The 12,173-nt window shown below is 39.7% G+C and overlaps 3 protein-coding genes across 3 annotated transcripts; 1 reads left to right on the top strand and 2 right to left on the bottom strand.

Annotated features, from left to right (window-relative positions):
• Positions 1-2,174: 2,174 nt before the first annotated feature.
• LOC104810482 (nuclear/nucleolar GTPase 2-like) lies at positions 2,175-5,551 on the top strand. The gene is made up of 11 exons (XM_010536808.1): positions 2,175-2,484; positions 2,615-2,748; positions 2,850-2,979; positions 3,150-3,313; positions 3,412-3,513; positions 3,623-3,727; positions 3,845-3,973; positions 4,055-4,195; positions 4,569-4,669; positions 4,803-4,860; positions 5,004-5,551. Exons 1-11 carry the CDS (start codon positions 2,250-2,252, stop codon positions 5,418-5,420), a joined length of 1,716 nt encoding a protein of 571 aa, XP_010535110.1. The 5' UTR covers positions 2,175-2,249; the 3' UTR covers positions 5,421-5,551.
• Positions 5,552-6,211: 660 nt separating this feature from the next.
• On the bottom strand, positions 6,212-6,995 carry LOC104810481. Its single transcript, XM_019202236.1, has 3 exons — positions 6,916-6,995; positions 6,647-6,729; positions 6,212-6,544 (listed from the first exon to the last, which is right to left on the bottom strand). Exons 2-3 carry the CDS (start codon positions 6,720-6,722, stop codon positions 6,441-6,443), a joined length of 180 nt encoding a protein of 59 aa, XP_019057781.1. The 5' UTR covers positions 6,723-6,729; positions 6,916-6,995; the 3' UTR covers positions 6,212-6,440.
• Positions 6,996-8,301: 1,306 nt separating this feature from the next.
• On the bottom strand, positions 8,302-12,173 carry LOC104810480 (choline transporter-like protein 2). The gene is made up of 10 exons (XM_010536807.2): positions 11,771-12,173; positions 10,853-11,211; positions 10,623-10,768; positions 10,324-10,507; positions 10,157-10,230; positions 9,950-10,063; positions 9,499-9,855; positions 9,137-9,397; positions 8,822-9,052; positions 8,302-8,715 (listed from the first exon to the last, which is right to left on the bottom strand). The coding sequence occupies exons 1-10, from the start codon at positions 11,953-11,955 to the stop codon at positions 8,524-8,526; spliced, it is 2,103 nt and encodes a 700-aa protein (XP_010535109.1). The 5' UTR covers positions 11,956-12,173; the 3' UTR covers positions 8,302-8,523.

The raw sequence follows: 12,173 nt of genomic DNA, 5'->3' as shown, positions 1-12,173 counted from the left end.
CAACTCTTTCTTTCGCTTCTTCAAGTACATGCGAGCATGTATGAACGTTAACGTGCTTCGTCACTACAAAACTCTGCGAATTCTTTTTTTTAAATGCCCGTAGTTTCCACAAGCAACCTTTTTCTCGGAATCGACATCTTGCTTCCCATACATGTCGATCTGACTTGTAAACGTAGTATTCAAAACATGAATCATGTGAAGCTTTCTTTACTTTCATCGTTAACTCAACCTTTTTCAGAAACTCTTTACCCACCGTAAAACCCATTCTGTCTTCAAATGAGAAATCTTCACGACCACCCTCATGTATTCGACCACCATTCTCAACTTCATTAAATGTCTCTGCTTCATCTGCTTCATCTATATTACCCATCTGAGTCGTAATTTCAACTTCAGTTTCGTTAGTCGCATGTTCCACTTCATTGTCATGTCGTATATCCTCATGCAAAGTCTGATGCTCAACCCGACAAGAATCTCCAAACAATGTATCGTGATTATGTTCTCTATCTTCTCCATCTACTCTTCCTAACACACAATCCACAACTAAACCGCATGTCTCAATTATATCTCTACCTTCTTTGGTATTTGCAATATCTCCACTCTTAGCTTCACCTACACACGTATTACATGCAACGCATTCATCATCATCCTTTTGCTCGACATATATCCATCATCGTCGCCCATTTGTCTTGCTGAACAAAAATGATTTTACACCCATATCGTCAAATATATATTCCGGTTGTTTTCCATCAACGACCATCGGTAAAAAGCTTAATTTTGGTGTCGCTAATTCCATTTTAAGCTGATCACATATACATCGAACAAGCTCCTCATATGTCATCTGACTTGCTTTGTTAGAGACACATATAGTCTTTCGATTGTATTCCTCTCCTTTCCATTCAAATATTGCATCTTCATTCTTTTCCCAAAAACCACCGTACCGAATGCAAATAGATGTGTAACAATCTTCATAATCATCCATATTCCTGTAAAAACATCAACATTTATCATTTTCCCCAAAATTTCGTTCTTTACAGCAATGTGTACAGTATTTTTTATTTCATAATATCAAACCCTATAACAGAAAAAACAACATAATAATACTCGAAAATCATTGGGTCTTACTTGAATCTTATATCTTCACCGAAATTTGCCTTCGATTGCATAATAAACTGGAAAAAAACTAAGATTTGGAGATGATTTACCTTTAATGGCGATGAAACAAAGAGAACACAGCAGGAGAAAAATGTCGACGGAAGAGAGAGAAGATGATGGAACTTGAAGTGTAGTGCACGTTTTTAATTTTAATTCATTAGGGTATTTTGGTCATTTTCTCATTTAGGTTATATATGTCATTTTACTTTAATTAGGATGTATAATCTGATAGTTTTTCTTTTTACATTTTGAAGGGTGTATCAGTGATAGAGATGTGACGCAAGAAGGGTATCTGTGAAGTTTGCCCCTGATACACATCTACCCTCTCTTTTTCAAATGAATCATGTCTTCCCAATTAATTATTATTTCTTTCTTCTCCCGAAAACCTTTTTTTTCTCCATCAATCTGAAAATTGAATTTTAAAAGTCCACAATTTTCTTTCGAAATATAAAAATATTGATGGTTACTGGTAAGTACATAATTCAGACAATTATATGAAATGGTTTAACATCGTCCACTTGAAGCACCGTATCGGTATTTACAATTTTTATTTCTGTGTTGTATTATTCAATATTACTAATTTCGTCGGGTAACCTAAATATTGTCCTAATTCTATTTTGGAAGAAAAAAATAATAATACCTAATCCGTTATTGTCTTATCGGCACAAACATACCAGTTAATTTAATTTTAATTATTTGGTTTGTATCTTTTTTTTTTCCAAATTTTTAAAGAGGACAATAAAAAAAATTTACTCTGCAAAAGACAAACCGAATCGAATCGATTAATATTTGGTTATAATTTGATACAATTTTTACATATTTGCATCGAATCCATAAATATCGAACCGAAAATTTCCACGTAATATGAAAGTTTTCAGCCCATAATAAAACCGGACTGTGTTATCTGGTTAATGTGTTGGGCCAATGCCCTAAAATTAAAAGCCCACAATAAACCCGACCCGAGACCCGTCATTTCAACCCGGTTTTGATTAATCATCGAAAACCCTAGCAACTGACTGACACACACTCCCTCTCTTCCTCTTCCTCCTCTTCCTCTCGTTTTCTCGCCGAGCGAACATCGGACAGAGAACCCAGAGATGGTGAAGAAGGAGAAGAGAGCGAATGTTTCCGGGAAACCTAAGCACTCGCTCGACGCGAATCGTTCCGATGGGAAGAAGAAGAGCACCAATGGCCGTACCGCCGCCACTGTCCGGCGGCTGAAGATGTACAACACCAGGCCGACGCGTGACACCGGCGGAAAAGTCATTAGCAACGAGTTCCAGTCTAAGGAGTTGCCGAGCACGCGAATCCAACCCGATCGGAGATGGTTTGGTGCGTTGTTTTAGTCGTATGATTGTTTTGTTCTTTGATTCGGTGTAGACAGAACTGAAGAGAATACTCTTATGGATCTTTCTTTGTCCACGCGAGGCTTGAATTTTTGGGCGGTTGATGTTTTGGGCAGGGAATACGAGAGTTGTGAATCAGAAAGAGCTGGAATTCTTCAGGGAAGAGCTGCAAACTAGGATGTCAAGTAATTACAATGTGATTTTGAAGGAGAAGAAGATGCCTCTCTCTCTTTTATCTGATCACCGGAAGGTAAAGGTTTTGTCTTGTTGAATTGGACTGTCGGAAACTATGTTCGTTGTCTAAATTATTAACTATTTCGTTCTTTTGGGGTTTTCGGTTGTTGTCTGAAGCAATCAAGAGTCCACCTCCTTGATATGGAGCCCTTTCAAGATGCATTTGGACCGAAGAATAAAAGGAAACGTCCAAAGCTTGTGGCGTCTGATTACGAGGCCTTGGTGAAGAAGGCGGATGAGTCTCAAGGTGAATTGATTTCTTTGCTTTTGATTGTTTTTCTCAATCTGGATTGAAATAGATTTTTGTTGGGCAGTGGAGAAGATTATTGCTTTTCTGGGTTTTTTGTTGTAACCCGTAATCAAGCATCAAAATTTTAGTTAGATGTAAGTTATGACTTGTTTTTTTCAACTTTGAAGATGCGTATGAACAGAAATATGGAGAGAGTACTTCTTCCGCACAAGGAGAAGAAGAAGACGGGTTTAGAGATCTGGTTAGGCACACTATGTTTGAGAAAGGACAGAGCAAACGTATATGGGGTGAGCTTTACAAAGTCATAGACTCTTCAGATGTTGTTGTCCAGGTAAATGTCTCTTGTTTAAAAAACCCATTTCAGGCCGAAACATCCTTGTTTCTCTTCTGGGTCTTTTCCTTTAATCTCATCCGGTTTTTGTGTGTCAGGTTTTGGATGCTAGGGATCCTCAAGGAACTAGATGTTACCACTTGGAAAAGGCATTGAAAGAGCATCACAAGCACAAACACATGGTTCTCTTGTTGAACAAGGTTGGCTATTTTATCTCTGAAACTCGGATGCACAAAGTTGGCTAATTCATGTTTGTGGAAAGTTGTTTACTTGGAACATTTGTGTGTCTTCTATGTGTTCTTTTACCAGTGTGATCTTGTGCCGGCTTGGGTTACAAAAGGATGGTTGAGGGTATTATCTAAGGAATATCCAACTCTAGCATTCCATGCAAGCATCAATAAGTCATTTGGAAAGGTATTTCGCCAATGATTTATAGTCTTAGAAGTTTTAGCATCAGAATTTACCTTTTTCTGTGCCTGCTTTTTCAGTATAGCTGATCATTTAGGCTGCTGAAATGATTCATCCTTTCAGGGTTCTCTACTTTCAGTGTTGAGGCAGTTTGCACGTCTGAAAAGTGATAAGCAGGCCATATCTGTGGGATTTGTTGGGTACCCAAATGTCGGAAAATCATCAGTCATCAACACATTACGCACTAAAAATGTAAGCATCGTGTATTAAAGTTTATGATATCCAGAACATGTATTCCTTTTCTTAAAAATTGTTCCTTTCTATTTCTGTCAGGTTTGCAAGGTTGCTCCCATTCCTGGGGAGACCAAAGTCTGGCAATACATCACACTCACTAAGAGGATTTTCTTGATTGATTGTCCTGGAGTTGTTTACCAGAGCCGGGATACCGAAACAGATATTGTTCTTAAGGGCGTGGTAAGTTTCCTATGCTCGTATCTTTCTGTTTTTTGGTCGGTACCGTATGAGAGAACATAGGAATAAGAGACAAGTAGAGAGATAGACTCACTCACTCAGGAACAAGTGATTAGTGGTGATTTGAAGTATCTACAAATTTTGGAGGACTTAACCCAAAACCGAAATGAATGGAGGAAGAGAATTCATACGCCGACCTCAAATAAACTTGGGATTTAAAGCGCTATTGTTGTTGTTGTCGTCATCGATACAATATGGTTGCTTATTTGTATATTGGACTGCATTTCTGGTTTTTGTCTCTCTTTTTTCCATCATAGTTCATGGCTTTCTGCCGATATTTCCATCGCTTTAGTGGTCCGCATTTTTTTGGGTACAGGTACGAGTCACGAACCTGGAGGATGCAGCAGAACACATCGGAGAAGTTCTGAAGCGTGTAAAAAGGGTGCACCTACAGAGAGCATACAAAATAAAGGACTGGTATTACTCATACAAGCTTAAGACTATACTTGTTCATGTTCTTTTATCATTTTTTCATTTGGGTCCTAGTCACGAAGTGGGGTTTCTTGTTGAATAAAACCCTTGTGAATTTTTCCACTTTTTGATTTTTCAGGGAGGATGATAATGATTTTCTGATTCAGCTTTGCAAGGCTACAGGCAAATTGCTAAGGGTATGTTTCTTGTTTCTACACAAAGTTTTATAGATATGTGATTTTGGATTTGTCTCGAAATCAAATATTACCGAGCTTGCTGATGTTATTTTCAAGAACGCAAATATCGGTTTTGCAATAACCGAGAGATGATGAATGTGCAGGGAGGAGAACCCGACTTGATGACCGGAGCAAAGATGATACTGCACGACTGGCAGAGGGGTCGGATACCATTCTTTGTACCGCCTCCAAAGCAAGAAAGTGAGACCTCGGAGGAACCCGCAATGTCGGCCATAGACAAGGAAGCCGTCGAGGGAGATAACAATCCAGCAGCAGTTGCAGCGTTCAAAGCCATAGCCAGCATCATGTCCTCTCAGCAACAGAAAACTGTCCCTGTCCAAAGGGATCTCTATGATGACAATGAACTCAACGATCGTAATGCAAAGCATTCTTCTGAATCCGATTGCCAAAAAGATGCCGACCATGAAGATAAAGAGATGTTATCAAATGAGGATGAAGATGAAGATGAAGATGAGGATGAAAATGAGGAATCTTCAGAAAATGAAGATGAGAACCAATAGGCGACGATAACAGCTCATCTAAAAACCCAGATTTTGTAGCTTCTCATAAACTTGTCCGTTTTTTTTTTATTGTCGGAAGTTTCTGTTTTCTGTAGTGCATCGAAGCAATAATCGTACCAAACCTTTGATCATTTGTTTGCCCAAAGACCATGAAACTTCGTTTGTGGTAATACAATGAAATTGTTGCAAGCATTAAGCTGTAGGAAATTTTCACCCGACAGATTCATTTAAGACCGAAGTTTTTTCTATTAGACATCATTAGAGTACATTTTAATGGTTAATTAGAATGTCCGTCATTGCCGTAACCATAGGTCCATAGGTTAGGTTTGAGTCTGACTCTCCGGCTGCAAGATAGGTGCATTAGCTTCGTCTGTAATCTGATTTCTAGCCCTCGCGGCGGTGGTTCCATCCTCCGACTCGTGCCAGGAATTCGGTGGACAGCTCCCGGCACAGCCTTGCACTGATGGCTAGTAAACCAGAGTGCAGCCACCAGAGCCAAACCCAGGAATTGTCGTGCCAGGAACCACCACACCAGGGATGGTGAGGCCGGGAACCACTACTCTGGGGATAGTAGAGCCACCCGAGCTGATACCAACTCCTTCCCCGAAGCCTCCACTCCCGCTCACGCTTGTTCGTCCCCATCATGGCTTCATGGTGCGAGTCCACGTCTCGAGCACCATTCATGGTGAGATCCATAAAGAGCCTACTTGCAAAAGTAAAACTGAAGCATAGCAAGAGAAAGAACCCAAAGCATTTGCCTTTGGGTCCCTGTGCCATTTTTTCTGCGTTGGTTGATAATGCTAGTACATTTCGAGTGAAAGATCACTGGCAAGTTTTATTGGGTACATATCTGATCTAAGAGAGTCGCCACACGGAAATCCTAAAATGCAGATCGTCTTGCGGAAAATGCGCATGGAAATAGGGTTCATGGATATCACATGACAAGAGATTCAACGCAATCTTGCAACAGATGGTATTACAAGAAAACTCAACTGATATGAGACCAAAGCCCTTCCATATTCAGACACTGCCATTGTCACCCTGTGCTTCAGCAGCTTCCAAACTCTCAGCCAAAGCACGATTTCTGTTCTGCGTTTGCCTTTCTACAGCAACCATGTACAAACCTAAACAGCATGGTTAAGAATTGAGAACCTAACTAAGTGATTGATTTGGAAAATAAACGAATTCAACCTCTAAGATCAGATGATTGAGATGAAAGTTCATACTGATTGCAGTTCCAATTGCACAACCCCAGAGAATCCTCAGCGACCACTTGTCGCTGATTACTCCTCTCGACGACATTACTTCACTGCAAAACACCAATCAAGCTATTTAAGAGACCCGAAATCCATCATTGGATCCGATTTGGGGGGCGACTGGCACAACCACGTTCCGGCAATCGAACGCGAGACGCGGGATAACGCGACGCTACCGTAGAAGGAGTAGCTGGAGAAACCGATCGTGAAATTAAACTGGAGGAGGAGCGAAATCTCACCGGAAAGAGACGGCGGCGTCGGCGGTTTGCACGGAGAGAGAGAGAGGGCGAGGCAAAATGACAGAAGAGAGAAGAAAAGGGGAGGGAATGCATTAAAAAGGGAAAGGATCAAGTTGTAAATAAGAAAGAATAGAGTACTAATATAATAATTATATAATATAGAGGACCAATATGTAGATATCACCAATATGGACGTCAGGTTTGCAATTATGAAATCTTAAATTTGGGTCACCGAAATTATGCCCTTCACTAGGGGTGGCCATTTCGGGTTTTGGTTCGGGTTCGGTTCGGTTATATTCGGGTTCGGTTATTTCGGTTATAGAAAAACTATAACCATTCGGTTTTTATATAAATTTCGGTTCGGTTCGGTTCGGTTATTTTTCGGTTCGGGTTCGGTTCGGTTTTGGTAAAAAAGTTCAATTTTTCAAAGAAAATTGTCGGTTATTCTCTCGGTTTTTTCGGTTATTTTTTATTCGGTTCGGTTCGGTTTCGGTTTCGGTTTTTCGGGTTTAAGGAAATCATAACCGTTCGGTTTTGATGTCGGGTTCGGTTCGGGTACGGTTATGTCTTATTCGGTTCGGTTCGGTTCGGTTATTCGATTAATAACCGAAATGACCATCCTACCCTTCAGTCCCTCCAATACTTTCAGAAAGAACAAATTTAAATTAATATTATTGATTTAAGTGATATTCTAATGTATAGGATATAAATTTATGGTCTTATATGATCTCTTATATTTACAACTAATAAAATATAATCAATTTATAACCTCTTAAATATTATATAATATGATAAATTATATTTAAAATTTTATATTATTTATATATATTTTTCTATTCAAATTTTATAGATTTTTATAATAAATTTAAATAAAATATTTTTTAAAATAATTTAGATAGATGATTAATTTTTTTTATTAAAATTAATTGTTGATTGTTTTTTATTAAAATTAATTGTTGATTGTTTTTTTAATTATTTATAAAATTAATGATTTTTTTTTCAAAATTAATAGTTAATGGTTTTTATAATGAATTTTAAATGAAAGATTTTTTTAACATAAATATGATAGCTGAAAGTTTTTTTTTTGTTTATCCCTATTTTTTACCCCATTTGTTTTACTACCAATAATCAAATTGTATTATTCAATATATATTATTACACAAACCCCAATTGATTAACATGTAAATCACTAATTCATAACAAAAATAAATGTAAATGACAAACCAATATTCACCCTAAAATGCCTATTTATTTTCATACTTTTCAAGTATAGTTTTATTGAATATCTCATTTATCAACTTACCATATTTCTTCATATAAACTCCACATAACACGTAATTATATTTATTTCTGATTTATTCGTTCATTTTTATATTGTAAATTCTATTAGCCAAGAAACAGAGCACATCCCTTTTGCTTCATCCTATCTGGGAAAAAAAAAACAGAGGCATTCTGCACAATACATTTTTTCTCGGATCAAGAATCGAAGATTCAAGCCATCGAAATTACAAAAAATGATCGGAAAGTTCGATGATCCGAATCCGTTTTCCGGCATAGATACGACCCTAGAAACACAACTTACCCGAGGAAGATGTTCGGACCGATCGATCATTGGGTAAGTCTCTGGACCTCGGTCTGATCATCGTCACCCAACGTCTCGAGCAGGAGAGGTGGAGCATATCGAGCAGTCCCTTGATGATCCTCAGAGTCCTGACAGTACGATAAAATGATCGTATCGATCGACATCTCGACCACCCCGAAGAATAACGTCGCCACTACGTATCCGAACCCCCAACAGACCTGAGTGTCATCGGGACAGCACAAACGAGTTCAAGATCATGACAAGACGACAGCTTTCGATCAATGTCTGAACATTAACCATTGACAGTTTCGAAGCATTTTTTACCAAGACGGGGAATAACGGCGACGAGACTTTGTTCCCGGAAGAAGATCGGTATTTGTCCGAATCCAACATGAGAAACCCGAAAATGGCGCTGAAGAGGCTGACGCAGAGCTTTCCGAGGAACAATATCACGTCTCCTATTACGTTCACCTTCCCTATCCTTAGAATGTTGTTTACGATGAGCTCTGTAGCCATGGCGGAAGACTTACAGAAGCTTTTCCCCGTTATAGCAATCTGCAAAGAGATGGCCCGACATCGATAAGTACATCGGGAAGGAGACAGAAGAGGTTCCGAAAAAAGATTTCTCGGGAGGTATACCGTTATGTATGCGTTGCGGTTAACAGACTTGATGGTCCACTCGACGGTTTTCAGACAACCTCGACAAGTGTAGTAAGCCATTTTCCCGAACCAGTTGTCAGGTGGGGTGCTCACTACTTTCAGTCTTTGACGTATGGCTTCGAGAATGAACCGAACCCACTCCACAAACGAGACGACGAGCGAACCGAGAGCCACAGATCCTAAGCTGTAGCGCAGAAACCGTTTCATCGAGGCGAAAACTGGAAGAAACGGGATCTCAGGCTGCATTTTTCAGACAAGAACTAAATCAAAATCAGAAAAAAATGCATCGATCGACATTTCCATATATACACATATATATGCACAAAATACTGTAGCTTTACCGACGTATCACCCCGAGCCCAGTAATACGAGGCAACAGAACCGGCTATAACAGCTGCAGAAGCTGCTACGAAGAACTGAGTAGCCCAGTAGAAACCGAACAGGTGGAAGAACACGGAAATAGCTATATGAGGAGTATAACGGATGCTATAACCGCAACATCGATCACAATTTACTTTCTTGGCCACCAGATCATAAACACAGCAGTTAGAGCTGCAGCTGTTCTGAACAATCTGACCCGAACTGAACAGATGGAGAGCAGCCGATACCCAGAACATGTAAAATATCGTGAGAACAGTGCATGGTATGGCCGGGAATATCATGAGGGCTTGAACCTCTCCGATGACTTTAGCAGCCACCTGAAAGATAAGGAAAGTGACATTCTTGAGAGGCACAAACCCGGAAAACATTTTTTTCTGTAGATAGATATCGTGACTGAGAAACTATACTTGCCTTGAGGACAGATGTCGCCATGAGGATGCGTCGGATAATGGCAATCGAAGTGAGGAGAGCGATAACCGAGATAAACGTCATCAGAACAGCCACAGCGCGAACATGAGTAAGCTCCTGAAAAATATGCGAGCCGATAAAAAGGCAAATTAATGGGAATCACTATATGTAAGAATTCAGACAAAACCAGATTCAAGAATTGAAGCTTACACGGCCATACACATGATAGTATGGATCATGCTGGCCAATAATAGGAGTTACAGCATCATTCCCGATCCATCCAGCTAGAAAAAAAACAGAGGAAAAACGCAGAATGTGAACGTCGTAAAGTGGTGAAACTTTTGGTATTATGTTTAAGCATTCTTCGAAAACAAAACCTTTCAAGTAATAGATTATCGTAACCGAGATCAGGAGCATGTTGAACAAAGCTACAGTTATCCAAGGCATGGCTGAAACAAAATGTCGAATGAGCAGAAGCCAAATAACAGAGAGGAATAGTGGCACGAGGCCTCCGCAAACAATCAAAACCGGCCATGACTTCCCGATGTCAGCCACGTAACGCTGCAATAACAACAACCGAAAACGTTTTAGATCGTCTTAATTCCGTGATGAAATTCTTTCTTCTAGTCCAAATGCCAAAGTTTTCACATTTTCAAGAAGGAAATCATTCACAAACCTTCAGAACTGAGGACCGAGAATTTATGGACCGATGAATCGCTTTGTCAATTATCATGCCCTCTTGGATTTTCACGCCGCCCATCTGGTTCCAATGGCGTAAAGACGAGTTTGATGCCCGAGCAATAAACTGACAGCTCCAGTAAACTACAGAATTACCCATATGATCTTTACCATTCTCCATTTGCAAACACCAAATGGAAGTGAAGTTAAACGACTAAGTAGACTTACCGTTCACGCTCGGGAATATTACAGGGTAACAAGGGCCTTGAAGCTGAAGAGAGGAATTCCGCATTTCGGGTGTAAGGAATTCAAAGTAATCATAGTTCCTGTCGATCCAATCGTTCAAACTGAGACGAATCTCTCCATCAGGATAGACACAGACCCAATTGAGGGTATCATCAGATGGTATAGGACAATCCAAAAGGCATATACTCCTTGCATTAGCCAACTTGAATTGCCCGTCTTTCAAACCGCTTTTGTAAACTTGGTTAGGATTCAACCAGTATTTAAGCTCGAGCTTAGTAAGATCACGATGAGGATGCTTGCTACCACATACATGCCCTTCATAGTCCAATCCATATGTTAGCCTGCAAGAACAAAAGATAGAAGCGCTTTAGCTGAGACATCAAAAGTAAACCACCGACACAGATACGGCTACAAGCCGGAAGATCAAACACGGAAGAAACTGCGTTTCTGCTTGATCAATGTACCATCATCACTATCGCTGCCATAATTCTTCTTCGTTCTATCAAGAAACACACTTAATGTACTTGAAAGCCAGAACAGCTAGCACAATGTCACTGAATAATTGGTGGCATAGAACAAATGAAAAGGGCATTTAGCTCTTCATAGACAAGTTTTGGATCTTTGGCAAAAAGGATCACATGAGGAACGGAAGTTACCAAGTTTGAACGGACTTGGAAACTATGCAGAGATAGAATCTTTCCCAAACAACAGCAAGAAGAACAATTGAAAGGTGCAAAATTTTAAGATGATGAAACAACAATCACACGACCCATCAACAGATAATGACGAACCCACGAGATAAGCTAACCAAAATGACAAAATCAGGGCAAAAAGATGGAAACACATTTTGAGGATTTTGGGAAGAGCAGATGAAAAGACCGGACTTTGTTCGGGTCTAACCTTAATGGGTTCCCTTGGTTGAAACCGAAGCTGGAATTCACAATCATGGAAATCCAGAATGCAATAAATACGACAAGGAATGCAATATCTCTGCATTTCCTGTTGTGCTTGATGATTCCATCATTTGGGGCACTCCCATCACTTGAAGGGTATTTCCCTATTACAGCTCCCAAATGTCCTCTCATGTCTTCCGCACTGTATCTATACCTGTATGTATACGCTTCTCTCTTCAAACCTCAAAAACCCTCAAAGAAAAAAGCCACTTCGGAGAGACAAGTCGAGACCTTTTTGTTCGACGGAGAGAGTCTCTCTCTCTCTTCTCTCCTCAACGCAGAGCGTGTGAAAGTATGGAAGGCGTTTATGTCTTTTAGATTGGAATATTTTTCCATAAACCCTTTTTTTT

Source organism: Tarenaya hassleriana, unplaced genomic scaffold (assembly GCF_000463585.1).
Source record: "Tarenaya hassleriana unplaced genomic scaffold, ASM46358v1 Cleome18, whole genome shotgun sequence".
In the NCBI taxonomy this organism is placed as follows: domain Eukaryota; kingdom Viridiplantae; phylum Streptophyta; class Magnoliopsida; order Brassicales; family Cleomaceae; genus Tarenaya; species Tarenaya hassleriana.
This window is presented reverse-complemented; position numbering and strand designations above follow the sequence as displayed.